Here is a 27,508-nt window from a genome sequence, read left to right as displayed (position 1 = left end):
TTAGATAGGAAGGTTCGTAGGGCGAGCATTAGGGTCGTGGGTTAATAGGTAGTTGAACATTTTTCTTCCCCCGTTGAGGGTGTTAGGCTAGTTTGTAGTGTCTTGCTTTAGTTTGTTAGTGGTACTTATTGTGTTTGTACTGTTTTCTGCTCCGATTGCCTAGTACCTTTTTCCATTGTTCTGATTATCGATACTGCCTTTTCCATTTATTTTTGTGATTCTTAGGTTGTTGGCACTATCTTCCTAACGTATGTTGTTGTTACTGTTCCACTGCCTCTTTTTCATCTACTTGTGCTGAGTGTCTTTTGGAAACAACCTCTCTACCCCCTAGGATAGGGGTAAGGTCTGCGTATACACTACCCTCCCCAAACCCCACACGTGGGATTATACTTGGTTGTTATTGTTGTTGGTGTAGTGCTAGATAGGCGAAAAAATGATGCTATGTTTTGGAAGGCAAGTAAAGATGGAGAATATTCTGTGAACTCCTTCTACAGATTGCTTCAGGAAGATTCTGCTGAAAATGTTACTTCTTGGCCTTAGAAAATGATTTGGAGGACACTAGTCCCTCCTAAAGTGGCATGTTTTGGGTGGTTGGTAGCTCATGGGGCTCGTCTAACCCATGAGAAGTTGCAAAAAAGAGGGTATAAGCTATGCGGCAGGTGTTACTTATGTGAAAGCTCCATTGAACCCGCTGATCACCTTTTCATGCACTGCATTTTTACTTGGCAGCTCGGGACTATGTTCTCCATAATTTTTGGAGTGTATTGGGCATCACCTCACAGCTTTAAAAGTTTGTTATGCTGCTGGAAGGCAAATTATACTGGCAGAATGCACAAGAAGATTTGGATGTCTATTCCTTTGTGCATTGCTTGGACTATATGGAGTGAAAGAAATAGGAGATGTTTTGAAGACAAAACGGTGATGCTTGTTGTTGTTAAATATAGATATATGGAGAATTTGTACTATTGGATGAAAGGGAATTTACTTTTGAATTTTAATGATATGCTAGACTTGTTAGAAACCCTGAATATGTATGTAAACTATGGGTGTTTATCGGGCGGGCTGGGACGGGCTGAACGGGAAAAACCCCAGCCCGTTCGGTTAGCGGGCGGGCTGTTAGCAGGCTGGGGATAGCGGGCTCTTAGTGGGCTGTGTTTTTTCGTGTTTTTGTGGGCCCATACGGGTTAGGGCTCAAACGGGCTCGGGCGGGACAGGCTCCAGTTTTTTTCTTTTTTTTTTTAATTTAAATTTTATTTTTCTTATTCAATGTTATTGATAGTTAAGTATTTGCAAACTTTTAAGGGTTAGAATTAAACTTTGAAGTTTAAAGTTTTAAATTTGAAATTTGTATTTTAAAATTATAAAATTGAAATTAGAAAGTAAGTGGCTACAAAAAATTATTTAATAAGAGTATAAGACCAATAGGCAATGTCAGGAACAAACTCCGAAGGCTTTCATTTATATTTTTAATACTTCAAATTAATTTGCAGGTTCTTTTTTGATTTTTTTATTTTTGAACTTGCAAATTAAAACTTAAAAGTTTACAATAATTATAAAAAATAAGAAATAGTACATCACATGTTTTACATCATTTTTGTAAGTTCTTCCATGTCAACGTGAGGTTCTTGGTTTCCGGCATTGGTTGAATCGAAACCATAAACCATTATATCTCCAATTTCTTGGTCCTCCTCTTCTTCTACCTCGTCACGCCCTTGATTTCGCCATTTTGATCTTATCCAATCTCTGAAGCACACTAGAATTTCCAAAGCGTTGTTGCCCAATGAATGACGGGTATCTCCTAGCAGCCTTGCTTGGCTAAATGCGCTCTCTAATGCGACTGTTGAAATCGACACATTTAGCACGTCTCGAGCCATGGCCGGAAGAACAAGAAATTGATTTAAGTTGCTCCTCCACCAACCCAGCGGTAGAAAATCCTTTGTGCGGGGCTCTGGTGACTTTTGCAAGTAGAATTGTAGTTCATCAATATTCCTGCTACTGGTTTGTTGATGCTCTCCTAGTATAGACCAAATCTGATAATCTTGAACACAATCATCATCATCCATAGTTGTTCCAGATGTTGAAGGAATATTTGCATCTACAACCGAAGAAGCATCAACAATGTTAGCATAATAATTATATAAAGTTAGTAAATGTGTGTGTAGCTCAGAAATACAAGTGTCAATATCAGGAGTTTCAGTTGGGCCAATATCCATATAAGTATATAAAGCTCTAATTAATTGGCGACACTTTATCATTTTAACAGTAGGGTTTAAAATAGCACCAATTAGGTAAATATAGGGAATTGGGTAGAAATACTTTTTAAACTTATCTAGCATAGATTTAACAACAGTAGCATATCCTTATTTCTGCTTCATATTATGTAGTAAAAGAGAAATTTCAGCAATATGAACTAAACCATTTGAAATAGTAGGATAATAAGCTCCAGAAAACTCAAGTGTAGCCACATAAAATTTTTGTAAAAATTGTATAACATCATGAATGACTTCCCAAGTTCTAGATGTTAACAAACGATTAGGATCAGTACAATGAGAATTAGCAACTTCAGTTATAGGCATTCTATATTAATAACAACATCTTATGAACAAATAAGTATAATTTCACCTAGTAACTATTTCTTCAGGCATGACTCTTGGTTTTAGTCCATAGTGTACACATTTTTCCTTAAATGTATTTAATCTAGCACTTCTATTATTTCCTTGAATTACACCAGCAGCTCTCCTAACTAAAGTAATTTCATCTCTAAATAATTCAAGGTCACTCTTCACAATCAAGTTATAAATATGACATGCACATCTAACATGAAATATTTCAGGAATTGGTGGGTGTAGATGCAATTTTAATATTGTAATAGCAGCAGTGTTATTGACATACACAAAACTTTTTCTGCAAGATTATAAAATATAGCAACTTCATGTATAGTATTACTTATAAATGCACCAGTATGACTTTGATCTTCATCATATTTAAAAGAAATAATACGTTTTTGCATACAAAAATTATCATCTATCCAATGGCATGTAACAGTCAAATAATCATTTCCATTCACAGCACGACCAATATCAGAAGTAAGAGAAACTTTATAAGGAAGACTTGCAAACAAATAACGTATATATGTATGATTTTGTCCAAAAAGCCTAAAGATATCAGTTCTACAAGTACTTCTAGGAATACCTTTAAACATAGGGTTATAAATTCTTTGAATATAAATAACAAGATACGGTGAAGAAGCAAAACTAAAAGGTAAACAACCTAAAACAATCATTTTAGCTACTTCTTCCCGATCTTTCTTAATATCGTATTTCCTAAATAACCCACCAGTACTTGGGTTAAGTCTTTGTTGCCCAGATAACTCATCTATTCCCCAATCAAAAGGGTGTTTCTCTTCCATATGCCTACGAAGTTGACCCGTTTCACCTCCTTTATCTTGCTCATGTTTATAATGTTCATACAAATTTTATATTTTACATAATCTTTTTGATCTTCTAGTCTTTCAAAAAAACATCCAACACTTACTTCTTAATCGTCGATTCTTCTTAATAGGGAGAAGAGGCCTACTTGTTGCACCCCTAACATTTTGAGTTTGACTAGCATTACCAGGTGTAGGTGGTGGTGTTTCAAGATTATCGGGTGATTGAATATCATCTAACAAAGCATCTAAATCATCATCTACACCATAATTTTCTTGCATTCGCTCATAATCTACATTTAAATTTTCAGGTGAACTTTCAGAAATATGTGTAAAGCTACTAGAAGAACCAACACCACCTCTTGATCTTTTTGAAGTTTTCTTACTACCACCTCTACTAGTGCACGCTTTTTTGGCCGCTCTCCATTATATAAATTAAAGTAAGAAATTAAATTAAGAAACTAAATTAAGAAACTAATTAATAAAATAAGTGTACACCAAATAAGAGAAAGAGATGGAACGAGTGTACCGGGATTCCTTATGCCGCACTAATTTTGAATTTTTGATATCAAAATTCAAACTTCAATTGATAGACCGAAACTTGATAGTTGATAATACTTGAATACTTGATACCACACTTCACTTGAATAATTGATATTTGATAATAATAATTTTGTAATGGCAAAACTAAATAATTGATGAAACTTGAAATAATAAATAATTGAGAATTTAAGAACTATAATATCAAGAGAGAATTAGAGTAGTAAGAGAGTGAATTGTGAGAAAAATGAAGAAGAAGGGGGCTATTTATAGATTTAAAAAGGTTAAAAAATTAATTTTGCAATTATTAGGGGTGGGGGGCTATATTTTTAATGGCGGCCGAAAATGGCCATTTTTGCAATTTATGGCCATTCCCCAACAGTCATTTCTCAATTTGACCGTTGCGAACAGTCCAATTAAATTTAAAAAAAATTCCAACGGTAACCGGGCTGCAGCCCGTGTTCAGCCCGTTAAGACATTTCGGGTTCAACAAGTTAGGGCCACCGTTAAGCTAAACGTGAACGTCCACAACCCGTCCCAACCCATCCATTAATAAGAGCGGGCTGACCCGGATTGAAGCTGGCTAAAAACGGGTCAGCCCGGCCCGATTAACACCCTTAATGTAAACAAGTCCTACCTTTTATATTTGCTGCAGTACTATCTTGGTATTGTTTCTTAATAAAACTTGACCCTTCCTCCTCGCTCCTACCACACTGCCCACCTCTCCCCCCTTTTTTATTGCTCGGACTCTTCATTTTCGGTGCCGCACCCGTTTCGACACGACGTTGGCGTGAATATGAGATCCATACTGGATCTGGTTTACCAATTTTGGGTACTTGACCAAATCGATGGAAAAATTCATGGCAGATACAATAATTTCTAACATCAAAACAAAAGTTAGGGTGAAATTTAAGAACACGGGATACCTTGTCCATAGAAATTTCTATGTCAATCTTTTTCCTTTTATCTCCTTCCCAAATTTTCTTCTTGATCAATATTTTCTCCTTCTCGGAATATTTTGTAAGTTTTCCACATAATGTATCATAATTTACACATTTTTATAACTCTATTTTTAGATATTTGAATTATTTTTAGGCAAATCCCCGCACCCGTATATGTACTTGGATCTATACCTCCGAATCTTAAAATTTTGATCATGAAGGATCTGACCTCTATATCCGCACCCATATCGGATACTCCCACCTGAGTCCGAGCAACTTAGCTTATTCCAACTCAATTTATGTGAACGACACTATAATTGAGCCTATATGTTTCTGATAAATCTTGCATTGAGACATAGTTCTAGGGAGTGAGGAATTAAACACAATTGTGTTGATTAGGGAAGAAGGTCGAGAGTAAAGGTAATCCCTATGTTTCAGTTTAAATGACAGACTTTCCTTATTAGTCTATTCCAAAAAGAACAACACATATCTATCTATATTTGGGAACAATTTAACTTTAAACTTTTCATTTTACCCACTTTACTCTTAATGAGAAGCTTTTATAGCCACAAAAATATCATGGTCCCACAAAGCTTTTGCTCCTTAAGCCTTTAGGACCACATGTTTCAAAAGTCTTTTTTTCTTCCTTAAACTTTGTGCCAAGTCAAACTACATCATCTAAATTGGAACGGAGGGAGTAGAAGGTTAGTTGTCGAGCGTCTTTCACGTCCATTCTAGTAGCTGTATTACTATTCTTTTTTTTTTATTTCAGTTTCTTAGATTTGTAGTTACATGATGTTGCTTCTGCATCGATTTTATTCTTAGCATGTTGTTGTTACTGCTCTCTTTTCCTTCTTTATTACTGCATTTCTCGTTCTTAATTGTTGTGCTTATGCTTGTCTGAACCGAGGATCTATCGGAAACAGCCTCTCTACCTGCATAAGGTAGGGTTAAGGTCCGCATATACACTACCCTCCCCATACCCCACTTGTGGGATTACACTTGGTAGTTTGTTATTATGTTGATTATTTTTACTAATCACTAGAAGTATTTTTTTCTTCTAAACTTTTGGTAGATCCTTCCAAGATATCTAAATTACAAATCTGTACTAAAGCACAGCTCAAAGTCAGATTCATATGAGAATCTCTACCAATCTCACAATTTTAGTCCTTCCCAATCGTATTTTTTGTTTAACTAAAATATTTATTAGTAAGCTAATAAGGCATGTAAGCTTCTTGGTTTCACTTGCAAGTCCTAGATGAAACCATTCTCTCATTTACTCTAGACCAGAGATGGCGGATAATGTAGCTCCAATCAATTGTCATCAATTTAATGAATTTCATGGGTGAAGAGTGATAAATGTGGATTTTAATCACTTATTAGTACCTTCTTGCTTTAGTTTTTAATCTGAAAGTAATGATTTTTGTCTCTGAATCTAATGAAAATGGGTGAATCGCAGGTGTGCTGGAGAATATGAGCTCAATGGAGAAATCTAACTCAAAGAGAAAATGTTTTAGCTAAGATCAGTTGAGAGGAAGAATGCAAGAGCAGTGCGGTCCACGGAATTCCATCTGCAGCCGCAAAAGCAAATATGGCCTGCAGAAAATGACATGCGACCGCAGACAAAGATCTGGAGTTTCAGGGATTTTTGGCAGAATTGCGGTCCGCAAACCAAATAGTGCGGTCACACTTCAGGTTCGCATTGACAAGCCTAAAAGATCAGAGAAGACACAATTGAACAAAGTCTGAAGCCTCCTCAAAGTGCGGTCCGCAACTTCTGCGACCGCAGAATTCCTCCAACTGAAAGCACTCGCAACGATAACCTACCAAAGTGCAGACCGCAGATGATAAAGTCCGGTCGCAGAACCCTCCGAAGGGTATTTTTGTCAGGAAATTTAGAGCATTATAAATAGACGTAAAACACTTTTTAGGGCATCTTTTTGTATTGTAGCAGCAACTGGTAGTTATATTTAGCTATTTGGGGAAACTTTGAGCTACAATTAGAGATGATCAATTACATTTCCATTTTATTATATGTCTTTAATTTCTTCTTCTCATATTTCTATGCCAATTACTATGAGTAGCTAGATTTTATCTAGGGTTGTCATCCAACCATAGTGTGTAAAACTTATGGGTGTTTAATATTAATGCTTGTTATTGATTGGGTTAATGTTATTTAACCTTGTTTATGCTTTATAGCTAGAATTAATGGTTGCAAACATTGATTCATGTCTATTTGACTTTGTTCTTACTTGAGAAGGAAGAATTTAATCTAGGAAAACTTGGCTAACAAGAAATTGAACTAGTTGAAGTTTCGATTAATTTGATTAAAGGATTTGAACTAAAGATAGGGATAATCCAACTTGGGACTCATAATCAATTGCTTTGATTGTTACCATTTGGACGTGAGGGAGCCAATTTACGCATAATCACTCTTTAACCGAGAGGTAATGAGTGGTTACTAGTGCATTGAGAGCCATAACAAACCCGATCTACCAAGCAAGCATAGATTTACTCTACCCATAAGGTTTACACCAAGGTTACGATTACAACCCTAGACCTTTCTCTATTTGATAAAAATATCAAAATTATTTCAATCATTACTTGCTCATTAGTTCGTTAAATTTCTTAATAGTTTAATTTAGAAGAAATTGTTACCCACTTTTGTTTGGAAGCTAAATCTAGCTATTTCGAGTTTCTTCCTTGAATATTTACCTTAACACCCTTCTTAAACTCCTTGTGGATTCGACCCCGACTCACGTTTAGTTTATTATTGTAACGACCATTTCATATTCCTTAATTAGGTGCGACTTGGACGTGATCAAAGAGCTACTCACTCACCTGTACAAGAAAAGCCATATCAACTACTAGTGACGTAATTACACCAATCACAAGCCCCAGAACGCCATTTGCCACTGTAGAAGAACCAATATCAATATCAACCTACAGAACATAAGCAACACATAAATCAAGTTCAACACCATAATATGCCAGGCACTATGTCACATCGTGTGTCTGTAGCGTTATTAAAGAAGAGAGGGGCTTGGGTCTTTACTTCCAAATATGTAGGCCCGCGGATATAGTTGCAATCAACTGCTTTCCCCAGTAAACAAGGGGTACTTCCAACACTCTGACGCACAATCCAGGATCCCTGCATAAAAATGGTCAAAATTCCAAACACACATCATGATGAAGTCACAGTACTGAGGAAGACTGAAGGCGAGTGGAGCAGATGGGATTATTAATTAAATGAACAATGTAACATATTTATACGCCCTCCGTCCCAATTTATGCGGCGGTATTTGACTCGACATGGAGTATAAGAAAGAATGGCTTTTGAAATTTGTGATCTAAAACAAGTCATAGATATTTGTGTGGTTATAAATCATCTCATTAAATTAAAGTAGGAACTTTCAAGTTAAATTGTTTCTAAATAAGGAATCATGAAATTCATTTTAGGACAAATTAAAAAGGAAAGTATGATACATAAATTGGGACAGAGGGAGTAGTAGAAAACAGAAGAATCTCTCCAAGATGTCTACATTTAGCATGTTACCTGTTTTACATAAAATATCATTAGTTGAAGAGATTGGTAATGTTACATCTCGCATTTTTGTACGTTAAAAGTTTCGTTTTTAGTAAATTGACATAGACTCGGGGATGAGATTATCTTGAGGTTAACGTATTTACGCTATTTATAACAAGCGATAAATAAGTGTCATGAAAGATAAAGAGTACATGAATTAAAGAAAACAAGTTTCGTTGAAAATGACCAATTTGGGATAAAGTACGGATCGAGCGATACTACCCGATAATTATGGACTAATACCATACAAGGTACCATATAGTCATGATAATATGATATATATATATAAAGTATATTAAAAATGAATAGTATTTTAAGTAATTTGGACAACTTTTAAATTATGCTGGTAACTGATTAATTATCAGGTAACAGAATATTACCCAATTAACTGATAAGTGGATAAAAATTATAAATTATCACCCAAAACGTGGCAAGAAGCCACAAATGTGAGAAGTGACTAAGTCTTTTTATTAACCTACGTGGCTAGCAATTAAAGAGTCTTATCCATGCATTTGGACAAAAATAAGACCCAAAAACATCCAAAAATCCAAAGAAGGATATTCCATTCCTTAGTCTTCAAGGTATAAGAAATGTTATCCATTTCAGAGAATGATTTTCGTTCAAATTTTTCATGGTTGATGTCTAAGAGCTTCAAGGAATCAGAAGCTAAATATTCTCTTTGATATATATGATCTAATTCAAAAACGTTAGAAGCAGAAGCAAATTTTTCAACGAGGATTTGTTGGAATAGTAGCAACGTGAAATTTTGTGGTTCTAGAAGAGTACGGTGCAATCTTTGTCAAGAATATTATAGGAGTTTTCTTATTCCAGGTATGTTAAGGCCATCACTTTCTTCTTTTGGCATGATCCAAAATATACTGAAGAAAACGAGCAAACACACAGTTTCCATAAATTACTCTATTCATAGAGATATTAGGGATGTCTATATTCTTGATTCCCCATGAGAATTTTTATTATCTTCTGTTCATGGGTCTCAGAATAATACGCAGTTGAAAAAGTTTATCCGGAAGGAATATTGAGATTTTTATGTATTTTTCATGCATTTCACCCCTTTATACATGTGCATTGACCCATGACCAGATGACGTTATATACACGTATATATGTATATGGGATATGGGAAAAGCTTACGGCGTTATATACGCACCACCACCTGATCAGCTGGTATATGTTGATGATGTTGCCCACAGTGGCCAAGACGATACGATGGGATGACCTCAGTGGCTTGATGATATTATGTACACCCATACCTATGCATGACACGACATTTATATGCACGTGCATGACATTATAAATGTTTCAGAATTTACATAGTTATTCAGATTTAAGGATGTGTTTCTTTATTCCATGTTTCACCTATGCCTTTTACGTACTAATTTTCATGTCTTACATACTCAATACATTTTTCGTACTGACGTTCTATTTCACAGGGCCTGCGTTTCATGCCCGCAGGCTAAGTTGCTCTGACACGGATACGGGTGTCCGGCACGGGTGCAGATCTAGAGGTCGGATCCTTTAAAATGAAAATTTTAAGATTCGGGGATACGAATCCTAGAACCGACAGGGGTGCGGGGATCCGGTTAAAAATAATTCAATAATAAAATTAAATATATCTCTAAATTATGTGGAGTACTTACCTATAAGCTAGTTAAATGTGAATTTCTTCTTCATTCGTGTTTTTGCAACTGTTCTTTTATTTTACATAATCAAAAGAATCAAAAGCTTAAAGATTTCAAAGCAAGCTCCACGTATAATTTTTTCGGATAAAGAAAAACTTGTCCTTTTATGGTCAATTGAAATGTATAAATAAAAGTAAATCAAATATAAAAAGTTAGATAGTGATGGGCCCGAGACAAATAAATAAGAGTAAATCAAATATAAAAAGTTAGATAGTGATGGGCCCAAGACAAAAAGAATTGCACACGGTCATGACAGCTAGAAAGCATATCACTCTTCCAGAAAGAGTATCACTTTTCAAGAAGAAAGCATATCACTTTTAAAAAAGCATATCCTAATTTGTCTCTTTCTTCTTCGTCTATACGCACTTGCCTCTTCTTTTTTTGCCTTAGTTTCTTCTCCAACAAAACCTTTTCCATGTCTTTATTTTTTTCCGATATAAAACCTTTTCCTTCTTTATTTGGTTAACGCATCCGATCTTGTCTGATCGGATCCGACACAGATCTCACACTCTTACTCGTGTCAGTATTGTATCGACACGGGTACGGCGCCTAAATTGTCGTGTTCGAAAAACTTAGCTCGTAGGTGCAGGTAGGCAAGCTGATCCCCTTCTTAGGATCCCTGACCAGCGAGAGTTGGCGTGCTCCACTTGATCCGGAACTGCTTTTGATTTTGGTATGATACGTGTATATATATATATGGGTATGACATGGCTCAGTTCCGTCTTTGTACAGTGATATTTCTATTAGAGGTCTATAGACAGTATGTCTAGTTGGGTTGTATATGGCATTGTCGGCTTTCAGTTTTGGATGTATAGTTGTCTATAGCAACCTTGCCGGCTCGCCCACTATATTCTGCATGTATACGTATATATGCCTTGTTGGCAGGTTTCATTCACGTATGTTATCTTCGTAATTCAGCAGATGTTATTCAGGTTTGCATCTTAAACGCATGCTTAGAGGTGTTTGACAGGTAGGACTCGGGCACCCGTCGCGGCCCATCGGTTTGGGTGGTGACAAAAGTGGTATCAAAGCAGTTCTGTCCTAGGGTTGTCTACCGACCGTGTCTAGTAGAGTCTTGCTTATGGGTGTGTTGTGCACCACACTTATAGACAGGAGGCTACAGGACATATAGGATGATATCCTCTCTTTTTATCTCAGATCGTGCGATACAAAAATTCATGTTCCTAACGATATGTTATATTTCAGCGATGCCTCCAAAGAGTACGGCCGCCCAGAAGGGAAAGTCCGTGGCTGGTGAGACTACTAGTCGAGCGCCACGAGTAACCAAGGCTCGGGGAGAGTCTCATGGTGAGGTTCCATCTCAAACTTCACATACCCCGCCCTTTCCCGAAGAGCTCCAAGGGGCACCAACTCCAGCGCCCACCCCTGTACATTCAGCACCACATCCGGATGCACCGGGTTAGGAGATGAGAGATGCTATTCAGCTATTAACCCGATTAGTAGCCGCGCAAGCTCGGCGTCAGGAAATAGGTATTGGTCATGCAGATAGGCCCGTCAGTGCGAGGGTTCGTGACTTCATTAATTTAGACCATCCGGTATTCACTGGGGCAGATCCGAATAAGCACCCTCAGGTATTTATTGATAGAGTGCAGAGGACGTTACGGGTAATGAAGACCACTGCGACTGAGCTAGTTGAGCTAGCTTTCTATAGACTCCGAGATGTTGCAGTTAATGGTACGAGCATTGGGAATTGTCCAGAGGTGAGGATGCCCCTCCAGCGGTATGGCAGGAGTTTACAGAGGCCTTTTTTCATCATTATCTGCCACCAGAGCTTAGACGGGCCAGAGTTGATAGGTTCTTGACCCTTCGGCAGGGTAACATGAGTGTTCGGGAGTACAGTCTTCAGTTTGATTCATTGGCTAGGTATGCTCCCACTATTGTGTCTAAGATGGAGGATCGGGTTCACCGATTCATGATGGGATTAGACCCTCACTTGCTTAACGATTGTATGTCGGTCTCACTTCAGCCAGATATGGATATTTCTCGTATTCAAGCATACGCTCAGGGTGTAGAGGAGCGTAAACAGAAACAAAGGGCCAATCGTGAGCATGATAGGGCCCAAAATAAAAGAGCGAGGTCTTCAAGTCTTTCTGGTGAGTTTCGAGGTGGTCAGAGGCAGCAGTACCCGAGGTATCCAGCCCATCCATCAGCTAGCGCACCCCTCTCAGTTTAGCGGTAAGAGATTTGATCGTTCTACATATTCAGGGTCTGGGCAGAATTTTAGGGCCTCAAGTTCTCAGTATAGGGGTGAGTCAAATCAGATGAGGCTGCCCTTGCCACGATGTGCTCAATGTGGTAAGCAACATACCGGGGAGTGCTGTATGGGATTACGTGTTTGTTATACTTGTGGTTATCTGGGCCACGTTATGAGGGATTGTCCGACGAGAGGTGATGCAAGCATAGCTCAGCCAGTGGGATCTGCAGCTGGTTCGTCATCATCAGTACGCCCCCCGAGCAAGGTCCACAAGCCCCAATGAGTCGTGGTAGAGGCAGAGGTGGAACATCTAGCCCGAGCAGTCCTCAGAACCATATTTATGCATTGGCAGGACGACAGGATCAGGAGTCATCGCCTGATGTTGTTACAGGTATATTATCAGTCTCCTCATATGATGTATATGCACTGATTGATCCAGATTCCACCTTATCATACGTTACTCCGTTGGCTGCTAGAAGGTTTTAAATAAACAAGTATATAGGGGTTGTATAATAGTAGTTCATGGTCGATCTACCGTAGCAGACCTAATTGAGTTAGATATGGTAGAATTTGATGTTATAATGGGTATGGATTGGTTGGCTTCTTGTCATGCCAACGTTGATTGTAGATCAAAGATAGTCTGATTTCAATTTCCAAGAGAGCCTATTTTGGAGTGGAAAGGTAATACGGCATCGCCGAGAGGAAGATTCATTTTCTATCTCAAGGCAAAGAAGATGATTAGAAAAGGTTGTATTTATTACTTAGTTCGGATTCAAGAAGTGGAAATGGAGTCACTAACCATTCAGTCCATCCCAGTGGTTAATGAGTTTCCCGATGTTTTTCCCGATGAACTTCGGGGTCTTCCACCAGATCAAGAAATTGAGTTTGCCATTGACCTACTTCAGATAGTCATCCAATATCTATTCCCCCTTATAGAATGGCCCTCGCAGAGCTGAAAGAGTTAAAGGAACAACTAAGGGACTTGCTTGAAAAAAGTTTTATCAAACCTAGTACGTCACCTTGGGGAGTACATGTGTTGCTTGTGAGAAAGAAAGATGGTTCTTTACGAATGTGTATTGATTATAAGCAACTGAATAAGGTGACGATCAAGAATAAGTACCCGCTCCCGAGAATTGATGATTTATTTAATCAGTTGCAAGGTGCCAAGTGTTTTTCAAAAATAGACTTGAGGTCCAGGTACCATCAAGTAAGGGTTAAGGATGAAGATATTCCGAAGACAGCATGCAGGACTAGATATGGGCACTTTGAGTTTCGGGTTATGTCGTTCGGTTTGACCAATGCCCCAGCAGTATTCATGGATTTGATGAACCGTGTGTTCAGGCCCTTTTTAGATCTGTTCGTAATTGTATTTATCGACGATATATTGGTGTATTCTCGTTCACAGGCTGAACATGCAGATCATTTGCGTATTGTACTCAGAGTTCTACAAAAAGGGAAATTGTATGCAAAATTCTCTAAGTGTGAATTCTGGTTAAACTCTGTAGAAGGCATCCGGGTGGATACACAAAAGATTGAGGCAGTAAAGACTTGGCCTAAACCCACAACACCGACAGAGGTTCGTAGCTTTCTTGGTTTGGCAGGTTATTACAGCAGATTTGTAGAGGGATTTTCTTCCCTTTCAGCACCTTTGACTAAGTTGACTCAGAAGGGAGCAAAGTTTCATTGGGCTGATGCTTGCGAACGGAGTTTCCAGGCATTAAAGGACAGATTAACGTCAGGATCGGTTCTAACACTTCCAGAAGGGATCAATGGTTACGTTATCTATTGTGACGCTTCAGGCGTTGGGTTGGGTTGTGTGTTGATGCAGCATGATAAGGTTGTGGCTTATGCTTCTAGACAACTAAGAAAGCACGAGAAGAACTACCCGACCCACGATTTATAATTAGCCGCGGTGATTCATGCACTAAAGATGTGGAGGCACTACTTGTATGGCATTCATGTTGATATCTATACGGATCATAAGAGCCTCCAGTATATCTTCAAGCAAAAGGAATTGAATCTACGTCAACGGAGATGGTTGGAGCGACTTAAGACTATGACGTTGATATTTTATACCATCCGGGGAAGGCGAACGTAGTAGCCGACGCCCTCAACCGTAGATCTATGGGTAGCCTGTCGTATTTACAGCCAGAAAAGAGGGGAATAACCCATGAGGTTCATCAGCTAGCTAGTCTTGGAGTTCGGTTACTGGACTCGGGTGATATTGGAATTACTATTCAGGACACGACAACATCCTCTTTAGTAATTGAAGTAAAGAAACGCTAGTACGAGGATCCTGTGTTAGTTCATTACAGGGATACCACCCTTCAAAAGGAGAAGACACCGTTTGAAATTACAGAAGATGGGGTCCTCAAATATCAAGGGCGATTATGTGTGCCTAATGTTGCAGGGCTGCGTCGGCAGGTTATGGAAGAAACTCACTATTCTCGTTATTCTATCCATCCAGGAGCGACAAAGATGTATCATGATATCGGGGAAGTATATTGGTGGGACGAAATGAAAAAGGATATAGCAGAATTTGTTGCTTAGTGTCCTAACTGTCAGCAGGTTGAGATTGAGCATCAAAAACCCGATGGATTATTGCAGGCTATAAAGATTCCGACTTGGAAATGGGAAATAATCAATATGGATTTCATCGTAGGCTTAACTCGTACCCAGTGTAAGTTCGACTCGATATGGGTGATTGTTGATAGGCTTACAAAGTCAGCCCATTTTCTGCCCGTTAGAACTACATATTCCTTAGAGGATTATACAGGGTTTTATATTAAGGAGATAGTACGATTGCATGGTGTCCCTGTATCTATTATCTCGGATAGAGGAGCTCAATTTATAGCTAACTTCTGGAGGTCCTTCCAAAAAGGATTGGGGACTCAAGTAAGTCTTAGTACAACATTTCATCCCCAGACAGACGGACAGGCTGAGCGTACTATTCAAACACTGGAGGATATGTTACGAGCTTGTGCAATAGACTTCAAAGGTAGCTGGGATGATCATCTGCCGCTTATTGAGTTCGCATATAATAATAGCTACCATTCTAGTATTCAGATGGCTCCATACGAAGCTATCTACGGATGGAAGTGTAGGTCACATATAGGGTGGTTTGATGTTGGATTATCTGGGTTACATGGGCCAGACCTGGTTCAGCAAGCCATAAAAAAAGTAAAGTTGATTCGGGATCGACTATTAACAGCTCAGAGTCGTCAGAAGTCATATTCTGACGTGCGGCGACAAGATTTAGAGTTCGGGGTTGATGACTGGGTGTTCTTAAAGGTGTCACCTATGAATGGTGTGATGAGGTTTGGCAAGAAAGGCAAACTTAGCCCACGATATATTGGGCCTTATAGGATCATTCGGAGAGTGGGCCAAGTAGCTTATAAGTTAGAATTACCCTCGGAATTGGAGTTTGTCCATCCGGTTTTTCACGTATCTATGTTACGGAAGTGCATTGGCAATCCTACCCGAGTGGTGCCCAAGGATGATGTACAGATTATAGAGGACTTGTTATACGAGGAAATTCCGGTTGTCATCCTAGACCGACAAATCTGCAAGCTGCGGAATAAGGAGGTAGCCTCCGTGAAAGTACTTTGGAGGAACAACAAGGTGAAAGAAATGACTTGGGACGCCGAGAAAGACATGAAGTCTAGATATCCCTACTTATTTCCTCCTCCAGAGAAGGGTCCGACTGAGACGTCATAACCAGAAGATACGTGTATAAATTCATGTGTTGGTTATTGTCGTTGGTCGTGTGAGGCCATGGTCGTTATTCATAATTGTGGTGTTGTGTGGCGTTGGGTTATTAAGCTTCTACGGGAAGAGTTGGTAGTGGTGTTGTTACAAAGGTGATCCTGCCAAAGTTATATAGATCACGGGAGGACGAATGTTTCTAAGGGGAGAAGGATGTTACATCTCGCGTTTTTGTACGTTAAAAGTTTCGTCTTCAGTTAATTGACATAGACTCGGGGATGAGATTATCTTGAGGTTAACGTATTTACACTATTTATAACAAGCGATAAATAAGTGTCATGAAGGATAAAGGGTACACGAATTAAAGAAAATAAGTTTCGTTGAAAATGGCCAATTTGGGATAAAGTACGGGTCGAGCGATACTACCCGATAATTATGGACTAGTACCATACAAGGTACCATATGGTCGTGATAATATGATATATATATATATATATATATATATATATATATATATATATATATATATATATATATATATATATTATATTAAAAATGAGTAGCATTTTAAGTAATTTGAGACAATTTTTAAATTATGCGGGTAATTGATTAATTACCGGATAACAGAACATTACCCATTTAACTAATAAGTGGATAAAAATTATAAATTATCACCCAAAATGTGGCAAGAAGCTACAAATGTGAGAAGTGACTAAGCATTTTTATTAACCTACGTGGCTAGCAATTAAGGAGTCTTATCCATACATTTGGACAAAAATAAGACCCAAAAAACATCCAAAAATCCAAAGAAGGATATTCCATTCCTTAGTCTTCAAAGTATAAGAAATGTTATCCATTTCAGAGAATGATATTCATTCAAATTTTTCATGGTTGATGTCTAAGAGCCTTAAGGAACCAGAAGTTAAATACTCACTTTGATATATATGATCCTCTTCAAAAACGTTAGGAAAAGAAGCAAATTTTCCAACGAGGATTTGTTGGAATAGTAGCAACGTGAAATTTTGCGGTTCTAGAAGAGTACGGTGCAAGCTTCGCCAAGAATATTATACGGAGTTTTCCTACTCCAAGTATGTTAATGTCTTCCCTTCCTTCTTTTGGCATGGTCCAAAATATACTAAAGAAATGAGCAAACACACAGTTTCCATAAATTACTCTATTCATAGAGATATTAGGGGTGTCTATATTCTTGATTCCCCATGAAAATTTCTATTATCTTCTGTTCATGGGTCTCAGAAAAATACGCAGTTGGAAAAGTTTATCCGGAAGGAATATTGAGATTTTTACGTATTATTCATGCATTTCACCCCTTTATACATGTGCATTGACCAATGACCAGATGGCGTTATATACGCGTATATATGTAAATATATGTATATGGGATATGGAAAAAGGTTACGGCGTTCTATACGCACCACCACCTGATCAGCTGGTATGTTGATGATGTTGCCCACAGTGGCCGAGACGATATGATGGGATGCCCTCAGTGGCGGCTTGATAATATTCTGTACACTCATACCTATGCATGACACGACATTTATACGCACGTGCATGACATTATAAATGTTTCAGAATTTACATAGTTATTCAGATTTAAGGATGTGTTTCTTTATTCCATGTTTCACCTATGCCTTTTACGTACTAATTTTCATGTCTTACATACTCAGTACATTTTTCGTACTGACGCCCTAATTCACAGGGCTTGCATTTCATGCCTGCAGGTGCAGTTCTTAGGATCCCTGACCAGCGAGAATTGGCGTGATGTGGGTATGACGTGGCTTAGTTCCGTCTTTGTACATTGATGTTTCTATTAGAGGTCTGTAGACAATATGTCTAGTTGGGTTGTATGTGGCCTTGTCGGCTTTCAATTTTGGATGTATAGTTGTCTATAGCAGCCTTGCCGGCTCGCCCATTGTATTCTGCATGTATACGTATATATGCCTTGTTGTCAGGTTTCATTCACGTATGTTATCTTCGTAATTCAGCAGATGTTATTTAGGTTTATATCTTAAACGCATGCTTAGAGGTGTTTAACAGGTAGGACTCGGGCACCCGGCGCGGCCCATCGGTTTGGATCGTGACAGGTAAACTAGTGGCAGCTTCTAGCTGATGTGGAGTACAACTCCTCTACATCACCAACACAAGTATATACATAAGAACTTCAAATTCAGAGAGAATCATTTCAAAAGGACCCTAAATTTTTCGATTCAAAAACTTCCACCAAAGTTTTATTTAAAGTATGTTTTAAGTAATTCCATTATAAACTCCAAACTTCCACCATGACTTCTGATCATCCTCCCTTTTGCTGCTCCCTTTCCACCCTCCCCTAGTCTAAAGATTTTCCTATGAACCTGAATTCTGAGACTACATCTCACTCACAACCCCAACCCTGCTATTCACCAAGCTTTGACATTTTTGTGTTCCCATGCTTCTAAAGAGACAAGCCTTTAAGAGTCAAAAAGCCATTACGTCTAAAATATTACATGAGATCATATCTAGTTAAAACATGCGAACTTTGTGATTCCATAATACAAAAATGTCATTAAATCCATTCTACCTTAAACACCATCTCCCAGACAATATGAATAGAGAAAAGTACCTTCGGCACAGAAGGGATGAGCTTCATTCTACTGTTGCGGAAATCATCATCACCATCAACAAAATGTTGCAAGAGAGAACCAGGTGCTAACTCTTTCATTACAAAATAGAAAACCATGCTGTAGTGAGTTGATCCGGGTACCTTTCAGAAGACAAATGTTGTCTACTTGTTTCATCATGATGCACTTGTAATCAGTGGCTGATGTAGAGTATATTTACCGGGTTCCCGAGAACCCAGTAACTTTTGCTTAGACTCTATATTTTTATTAAAAAATCCATTAAATATTGATAAATATATAACTGTGAACCCAGTTATTATTGTATATTAATTTGATATTACAATAGGAACCCATAAACTTCAAATCCTGAATCCGCCTCTGCTTGTAATAGTAACCCAAATCAGGATACTGAAGGATTTTCTTACTTGAAGATTAAACACCAAAGAGAACAGTCCTTTCTCTGAAGCAACCCGAAGAATATGGGTGCAAGTATAAATATAAAGTGGTTCACCATGCAATGACTACAAAGAAGTAAATCTTCAATATTATAGCAAAACCAGACAAGATGCGCAAAATAAAGCACATTGACTGAAGACTCTGGACCCTGCAATATGAGTCCATCAACCAGTAAATTGTACAGATCACCCACACAGACACACCCCAACATAAGGCAATTAGTACATTAGCAGACCCTAAATCTGCACGTGGCTTTTGCAAAATAGACTTTAAACTCTAACTTCACTCTTAGGGTTTGTAGATTCATTTGCAGAAAAATTTAATACTCCTATATTACAGACATCCTGTACTTAATTACGTTATTATTAGCATTTTCTAAGCAGGTAATTTACCTTGTTAGGCCAAACTATTATATAACAAGACTTTGTACTGTCTTCAAGTAAATACAAGTTTATGTGCTTATGTTTCTTTTTTAACATGGTATCAAAGCTAAGGATTAAAAACACCAAACTTTAGTTCATCTCGCTCACTGGAAATTTTCCTACGAAGTTTGAAGTGTATTTATTTACTGTCTGCAAATTCATGCCAATTTTGTCGTCAGATCAGTAACCAATAATAGTAAGAGCTTTGTCTACGAAACAAACACAGTGGCTGCAGACTGCAAGGACACTGCACACATCTTAATCCACCATCATAGTTGTGAGAAAGCACAGGAGAAAAATTTATTATTTATATTTTATCTTACAATGAGCCATATTTATATTATACAAAACACATAACCTACTCCTATTACATAAGGGACTAGGACTAATTACATATATTCACATAACTATTCTAACACTCCCCCTCAAGCTGGTGCATATAAATCATATGTACCGAGTTTATTACATATGTAGCTAATATGAGGAGCACTGAGAGACTTGGTGAAAGTACTTGCAAGCTTATCATTCGACTTCACAAACTTTGCAGCAATATCTCCCGAGAGTATCTTTTCTCTAACAAAGTGATAGTCCATCTCAATGTGTTTAGTTCTCTCATGCAACACTGGATTTGACGCAATATGAAGAGCAACTTGATTATCACACACAAGTCTCGTATGGCTGATCTCACCAAATTTCAATTCCTTGAGCAACTGTTTGATCCAAATTAGCTCACATGTCGCCATAGCCATTGCTCGATATTCTACTTCTGCATTAGATCAAGCAAGCACATTCTGTTTCTTGCTCTTCCAAGACACCAAATTTCCTCCTACTAAGACACAATATCCAACCGTAGAACGTCTATCAGAAGGTGATCTTGCCTAATCAGCATCTGAATATCGAACGATCTGCTCATGGCCTCCATCCTAAAAAAATAAACATTTGCCTGGAGCTGATTTTATATACCGAAGAATGCGGACAATTGCATCCCAATGTCTATCACAGGGAGAATCCATAAATTGACTCACAACACTCACAGGAAAGGAAATGCCAGGTCTAGTCACTGTGAGGTAATTTAATTTACCAACCAGCCGCCTATATTTTGCAGGATCGCTAAGAGGCCCCCCTCCTGTCCTGGCAGAAGTTTAGAATTCGGATCCATCGGAGTGTCAACAGGTCTACAACCTGTCATTCCTATCTCCTCAAGAATATCTAGGGCATACTTCCATTGTGAGATCACAATACCTGAGCTAGACGGAGCAACCTCAATACCCAGAAAATACTTTAATCTGCCCAGATCCTTAGTCTGAAAGTGCTGAAAGAGATGTTGCTTCAACTTACTAATACCATCCTGATCATTGCCGGTAATAACAATATCGTCAACATACGACCAGATAAATACAAAGATCTGAAGCAGAATGCCGATAAAACACAAAGTGATCAGCTTCACTACGAGTCATACCAAACTCCTGAATAACTGTGCTGAACTTACCAAACCATGCTCGAGGAGACTGCTTTAGACCATAGAGTGACCGGCGCAACCAACATACAAGGCCACTAGACTCCCCCGAGCAACAAAACCAGGAAGTTGCTCTATATAAACTTCATCCTCAAGGTTCTTAATGTCCAACTAATAGAGAGGCCAATGACGAACAGCATCCATGGATAGAAAAAGGCAGATTGATGCTATTTTAGCCACTGGAGAAAAAGTATCACTGTAATCGAGCCCAAATATCTGAGTATACCCTTTGGCAACAAGACGAGCCTTAAGTCGATCAACCTGGCCATCTGGACCAACTTTGACTACATACACCCAACGACAACCAACAGTCGATTTACTCGAATGAAGAGGAACAAGCTCCCAAGTACCACTCATATGTAAAGCAGACATCTCGTCAATCATAGTCTGTCGCCACCCTGGATGAGACGGTGCTTCACCCGTAGACTTAGGGATGAAAACAGAGGACAAAGATGATATAAATGCACAATGGAATGATGATAGACGATGGTAACTTAAACCGACACAATGGTGGTTAGGATTAAGTGTGGACCATATACTTTTTCGTAGTGCAATCGATTGACTAAGAGGAGATAAGTCCGCAGTATTAGTAGGGTGAGGTGCAAGACATGAATCAGCTGGGCCATGCTAGGCGCGGAGGACGATGATAAATCAAGATTGGTGGAGCTGTAGAAGGTTGAACTGGATTAGGTGGTGGCACTGGAGCTATAGTTGGTGGAACTGGAGCTATATGTGGTGGAGCTGCAACTGGAGCTGTAGGTGGTGGAGCTGCAACTGGAGCTATAGAGGAAGATGAATGGGAGATAATGACTGAATCTCCAAAAAACGGAACTGGTAGCACCTCAAAAATATTAGGTGATTACCTGGACCTGTGAAGTATGATTGGGTTTCAAAGAAGGTAATATCAGCAGACATAAAATACCGTTGGAGGTCAGGAGAATAACATCGATATCCCTTTTGCGTTCTCGAGTAACCTAGAAATACGCACTTAAGAGCACGAGGAGCTAACTTATCTTTTCCTAGAGTAAAGTTATGAACAAAACACGTGCTACCAAAAACACGGGGTGGAAGAGAGAACAAAGGTAAGTGGGGAAATAGGACAGAGAATGGAACTTGATTCTGGATAGCTGAAGATGGCATACGATTAATAAGATAGCAAGATGTAAGAACTGCATCCCCCTAAAAATGCAACGGAACATGAAATTGTATAAGTAGGGTACGAGCAGTTTCAATAAGATGTTTATTCTTTCTTTCAGCTACCCCATTTTGATGGGATGTGTACGGACAAGATGTTTGATGAATAATCCCATGAGATTTCATAAATTGCTGAAATGGGAAAGACAAATACTCTAGGGCATTATCACTACGAAATGTGCGGATAAAAACCCCAAATTGATTTTGAATTTCAGCGTAGAAGGTCTGGAAAATAGAAAACAACTAAGATCGATTTTTCATCAAAAATATCCAAGTGCACCTGGAATAATCATCAATGGAACTGACAAAGTAGCGGAACCCCAAGGTAGAACTGACCCGACTAGGACCCCAAACATTTGAATGGACTAAAGTAAAAGGTGACTCTGCTCGATTATCAAGACGCCGAGGGAAATGGGAGCGGGTATGCTTACCGAGCTGACATGACTCACACTCTAGAGTTTTGACAAAGTAGGATGTCCCAATCGTTTATGTAATAAATCTGGTGAATCATTAACATGACAAGTTGTTGAAGGAAGACAAGATGTCAAGTCCATGTGATTTTGCAAGGATAAGGTAATAAAGTCCATCTGATTCATGTCCGGTACCAATGATCCGCCCCGTACTGTGTTCCTATATAAAAATAAGGTCATCAAGAAATAAAACAACACATTTAAGTGATTTGGCTAAGCGACTAACGGCTATGAGATTAAAAGGACTACCGGGAACATAAAGAACTGAATCTAAAGGTAAGGAAGGAAGTGGACTTGCTTGACCTATTGCAGTTGCCATGGTTTGAGACCCTTTGGCCATTGTGACTGTTGGAAGAGATTGAGAATATAAAATACTAGTGAAAAGAAATTTGTTACCAGAAATATGATCAGATGCACCTGAATCAATGACCCAAGAGTCGGAAGAAGAAGACGATTGGGAGACACAAGTCACGCTATTACCTGTTTGAGCTATAGAAGCTATCTCATAAGGTATCTACTTACGTGCTTTATAAGGAACTCGATATAATCTGATAAAGACACCATATGAACATTCTAAGTACATGATCCAATAGTATTTGAGCCAAAAACATCAGATCTGAGTGACCTTACAATGAACTTAAGAGAGATCAAAGCCAAATATCCGATAAAAATAACTAAGAGTGATGAGATACCCTCAGATCAAGCAATTAGAAATTGGAACCAAACTATTATAATGATCGGACACTGCTCTACTTCTCCGATCTTCGTCGGAAACAAATTGAAGTCTACAAAATGGTGGAAATTAAATGACTTGAGGTCGGAATCAACAGGCGACCTTTGTATGTGAACAAGGTGGCCGGAAAAGTGAGCAGAACAGTGACAGACCACTGCTCTCGCCGGAAAAACCACGGCTCTTGCCGGAAAACACTTTTTCACTAACTGAGAAACCACAAAATCTCGAAGGGTCGAGTCGGAAAAGGCAGGTGACCAGCCCAAAAGAAAAATCAGACTTGAAAGATGCCAGAAAACGACCTCACGCGCCAGCGCATGAGGTGACACTCTCGCCGGAACCCTAACTGTCGGAGGCGCGCGATGATGCGTGTGAAGTTTTCTGCCGGAGATCTTCACTAGGGTTTGGAATGTGCACAAACCCCACTGAAACTCAGATTGACGTAAGCAGCTGCTTAAGTCACTAGAAAATTGCACGGTGACAACTGATTTCTTCCCAATGTCGTTGGAATGATGCACAACGATAATTATCTCACCAATGCTCTGATACCATGTGAGAAAGCACGGGAGAAAAATCTATTATTTATATTCTATTTTACAATGAACCCTATTTATATGTATACATAACACATAACCTACTCCTATTACACAAGGGACTAAGACTAATTACATATATTCACATAACTATTCTAACAATAGTCATTGTCAGTGACTCATTGCCGGCACACCAGATAATCTCCAATCACTGTCATCAACACCACACCAGATTCCGTCAGAGGCAGACCTGCACTATACGGAGGAAGTGCACAAGTACCCATAGCTTAGTTCTGAGTTCTAACTATGAATTCTTCTGTACAACCACTGCTAGAAATATTTTATGTGAGTATATGGGCACCCGTTATTGGATAAGACCAATGGGTGCACTATTCAGAGATGACTCTTCTAAATATTTTGGTGTTCGTAAATCGAGCCTCTATTATGGCGTTTTTTTGTTTTTTGCAGTTTTTCCTTCTCTCTATCGAGTCAGAGTACACCTTCAGGAGATCAGCCAATTCATCTTAAGTATTGACTAAGACTAGTTCCTAGAAAATGAGCCAGCTAATTCATCCACTGTATTGCCACCGATAAAGGTCGTCAGTCGCATGTCCAGCTAACTCTTATCTCTTAGACCTGGATCCTTGATTCAGTAGCTTCAGACCAAATGACCGATAAAAAGAACTTTGTTCTCTTTCTCTTCCATTATCCAGACAATCACTCACATTTACCCATTCTGAAAGAAACCAAAATCATGGCCCAGGCAGTTGGTCAAGTTCCATTAATCAATCCCTGGCACGGTGTTTTATATGTTCTGAGTGTCATTTTAACGTTATTTCTACCAATAAAGTATAAACTCACTAAATGTCTTGATTATTCCATTAAAATTAATTTCATCTGTTTCTAAAATGGAGTACAGGATGGATGATTGGTGAAGGGTGTGAATCACAAAGTTTCTGAATCCTCTTTCACATCATTAATTTTCACTGAGCCCCCTCCCACCCACAGCTGTCTTAGCCATCTGCATCGTTAAATTTCAGCTGTTGATCCCGATCTTCCCTCTATATCGTCAATTGATTGTCAGTCATGTAAACTTAAGGAACAAAAGCGTGCTTCATTCCAAAACAAGCTGTGTCCCTTTCAAGATTGTTCACATTGATGTATGGAGACAAAATGACTCAATTCCAGTTTAGGTCTCCACATTTTGTAACCTTTACTTTGTCGCACTTGGTTGCTCTAAATTAAACACTATTATGAGTTTTTCTACATATTTATTGAGTTGTCCTGAAATTAAAACCCAATTAAAATTTTCCATCTGTAACTTGACAATGATAAGTTCTGTGTATCGCTTGAGTTATTTTTGTTTTGGCAAGAAACACAAAACAAGCAGGTTTGACTAAAGTTATACTTTTCAACTTGCTAATTTACAAATAGAGAAACAATCATAACAATCCTTAGCTATCCCTAATAGGTTCTTATTCCCTTGAAATTCAGTCAAATATCACTTACTTGTACTGCACAACCAGGCCGCCTGGCAACATGGTCCATGCGTTTAGTATCTTTGAACCAGTCAACCGAAACAAGATCCATTAAATGTTTACCCCCAGGAATCTGCATGGATATTTTCCAAAGAGATGCTCAACCAGCTTGCAATAGATTATTAAACTAAACATAAAGCACTTATAAAGGGTACAATATACAAATTAAGGACCTTTAATTTGTCATAACAAAAATTCCTGCTACGAACTCGAAAGTTATTTCCATCAGATATTCTCCAGCAATTACGTCCACCATCATTGTCATTATTTCGAAGGTTACCCGAGAAAATGGACAAATCAATTTGCTCCAAAGGTTCTTCAAGGGCTTCAGCAGTACACAGACAATGTTAATAAGGAATTGAACAACCCAAATAAATATTTCACATATAGAAGTGAAACAAAACCATTTTAAGACCTACCAGTTTTCTTCATTTCATTTTCAAAGCTGGGTGGCATTACCTGCAAAGAGTCCAAGCCACGTGTTTAAAAGGAGACTCGGAAAATACGTGAAATGATCTAAAAGTTCAAACCTCCTGATCGACCCCTTGAAAATCTTCATGCTCATCAGAGAAATCATCCATCATTGAAGCATTTCTATTTGCAGCATGTACTAGGTCCAAGGACGCAGTACGGTGATGAGAAGTCCCTAATTCGCTTCGACTCTTCTTGGAGATAGATGCTGATGTCATGTTAACCATAACTGGTATTCTCGGCGCAGCAGCCCTTTCGTCAGTTTGGGAAAAGTATTCACAAAGTCCTGAAGTAAGATAATCAGAAATCAGATTCAGATTGAGCTTTGATCGGGAAACACTATCAAAGAAAGCTGTTCACTATGTATGTTTTTCCCTTCTTACTATTTTGTCTTTCAACATTATGCGGGGCAAATAACTATTCCAACAAACTATTTCGCGCACAACAAGCAGTACCGTGGAAAAAGGAGGAAGATAGTCCCTCTTACTAATTAGTCTTTTAACGAAATGGAAAACAACCATCACTACAATCACTATTTTGCGCACAATAAGCAGTTCCCAGGAAAAGGAGGAAGACAGAAGATTCCTGAAGTCACATCACAAGCAGTGATCACTAAAGAAATTGCTCCAATGCACATATCATAAATAGCTCATGCACTAGCCTAGTTAATGCATTTTTCTTTTACTAGCCTAATTATTAGATTTTTTTTTGGATAAGGTAAAGATTAACCTAGTTAATGCATATTAGAAAACTATGATATAACAAAAAACCTGTTTCAATGGATGTAACTTTCGCCTAGCATAAAAGCTTACCAGCAACAGTGTTTAACGTCTGAAACAGACAATGCTGTTGAAAGGATGAGATATAGCCAACCCCCACCCTTTCAAATCGATCTGCATTAGGTGTTGGACTTGCGTTCTGGGCCTCCCATTATGAGGTTTGAGAGGAGAAATATTGAATCCACCACCTAATAGATTTGAAAACTGGTTAGCATCTTTTGTCACAAATAACATAGTAAGCTGCAGAATATCTCTGTGAAAGATATATAGCTTCAACATCATTCCCAATTTATATGGTTATCAAATGAATTTATTGAGAAGGAGTAAGAGAAACAAAGTTACTCTCTATATGAGCACGAACATATCCAGGTACTGGACCACAATTCTCGTGCTCCCTAGAACGAAATAACACAACTGCAAATTGACAAAGTAAATCACGTATAGTCATAAATAGCAAGGAGAGAACAAAAATTAGTAATTTTTAGGGGTATGCTTACCATAGCTGCCATCGTCATTTCGACGCCAATATCGTACATAACAAAGATCACGAGGCCATATAAACCTGCATTGCATACAATGACATCTCGGCCAGAAACACCCACAATAGTCCGCAAAAGAATTTCCTATTTCTATCTTCTTTTTCATTATATTTTTTTTTGGGGGGGGGGGGG

General features: G+C 38.5%; 1 protein-coding gene across 4 annotated transcripts; it reads right to left on the bottom strand.

The window, feature by feature from the left end:
• Nucleotides 1-1,526: 1,526 nt before the first annotated feature.
• On the bottom strand, nucleotides 1,527-27,504 carry LOC104236532 (protein ENHANCED DISEASE RESISTANCE 2-like). Of its 4 annotated transcripts, none has more exons than XM_070153179.1 (10): nucleotides 27,335-27,504; nucleotides 27,180-27,251; nucleotides 26,871-27,025; nucleotides 26,130-26,344; nucleotides 26,007-26,046; nucleotides 25,761-25,912; nucleotides 25,559-25,660; nucleotides 7,964-8,059; nucleotides 7,750-7,851; nucleotides 1,527-2,095 (listed from the first exon to the last, which is right to left on the bottom strand). In XM_070153179.1, exons 4-10 carry the CDS (start codon nucleotides 26,283-26,285, stop codon nucleotides 2,015-2,017), a joined length of 729 nt encoding a protein of 242 aa, XP_070009280.1. In that variant the 5' UTR covers nucleotides 26,286-26,344; nucleotides 26,871-27,025; nucleotides 27,180-27,251; nucleotides 27,335-27,504; the 3' UTR covers nucleotides 1,527-2,014. The 4 variants fall into 4 exon arrangements, with proteins under 4 accessions (XP_070009280.1, XP_070009277.1, XP_070009281.1 ...); XM_070153176.1 differs by having other exon boundaries at nucleotides 26,118-26,344; nucleotides 27,335-27,502; XM_070153180.1 differs by having other exon boundaries at nucleotides 7,750-7,823; nucleotides 26,118-26,344; nucleotides 27,335-27,502.
• Between the last annotated feature and the right edge of the window lie 4 nt (nucleotides 27,505-27,508).

The sequence above is a fragment of the Nicotiana sylvestris genome, chromosome 8 (genome assembly GCF_000393655.2).
Source record: "Nicotiana sylvestris chromosome 8, ASM39365v2, whole genome shotgun sequence".
Taxonomy (NCBI): Eukaryota; Viridiplantae; Streptophyta; class Magnoliopsida; order Solanales; family Solanaceae; genus Nicotiana; species Nicotiana sylvestris.
Note: the sequence above shows the minus strand (reverse complement) of the source record. Positions and strands in the feature narration are given on the sequence as shown.

Coding starts and splice junctions, on each gene's coding strand:
- LOC104236532 (XM_070153176.1), bottom strand. CDS start 26,285: ATGGTTAACATGACATCAGCATCTATCTCCAAGAAGAGTCGAAGCGAA. Junction 25,661..25,760: donor TTTGTTATGACAAATTAAAG/GTCCTTAATTTG, acceptor ATATCCATGCAG/ATTCCTGGGGGTAAACATTT. Junction 7,852..7,963: donor GCGGGCCTACATATTTGGAA/GTAAAGACCCAA, acceptor TATGTTCTGTAG/GTTGATATTGATATTGGTTC.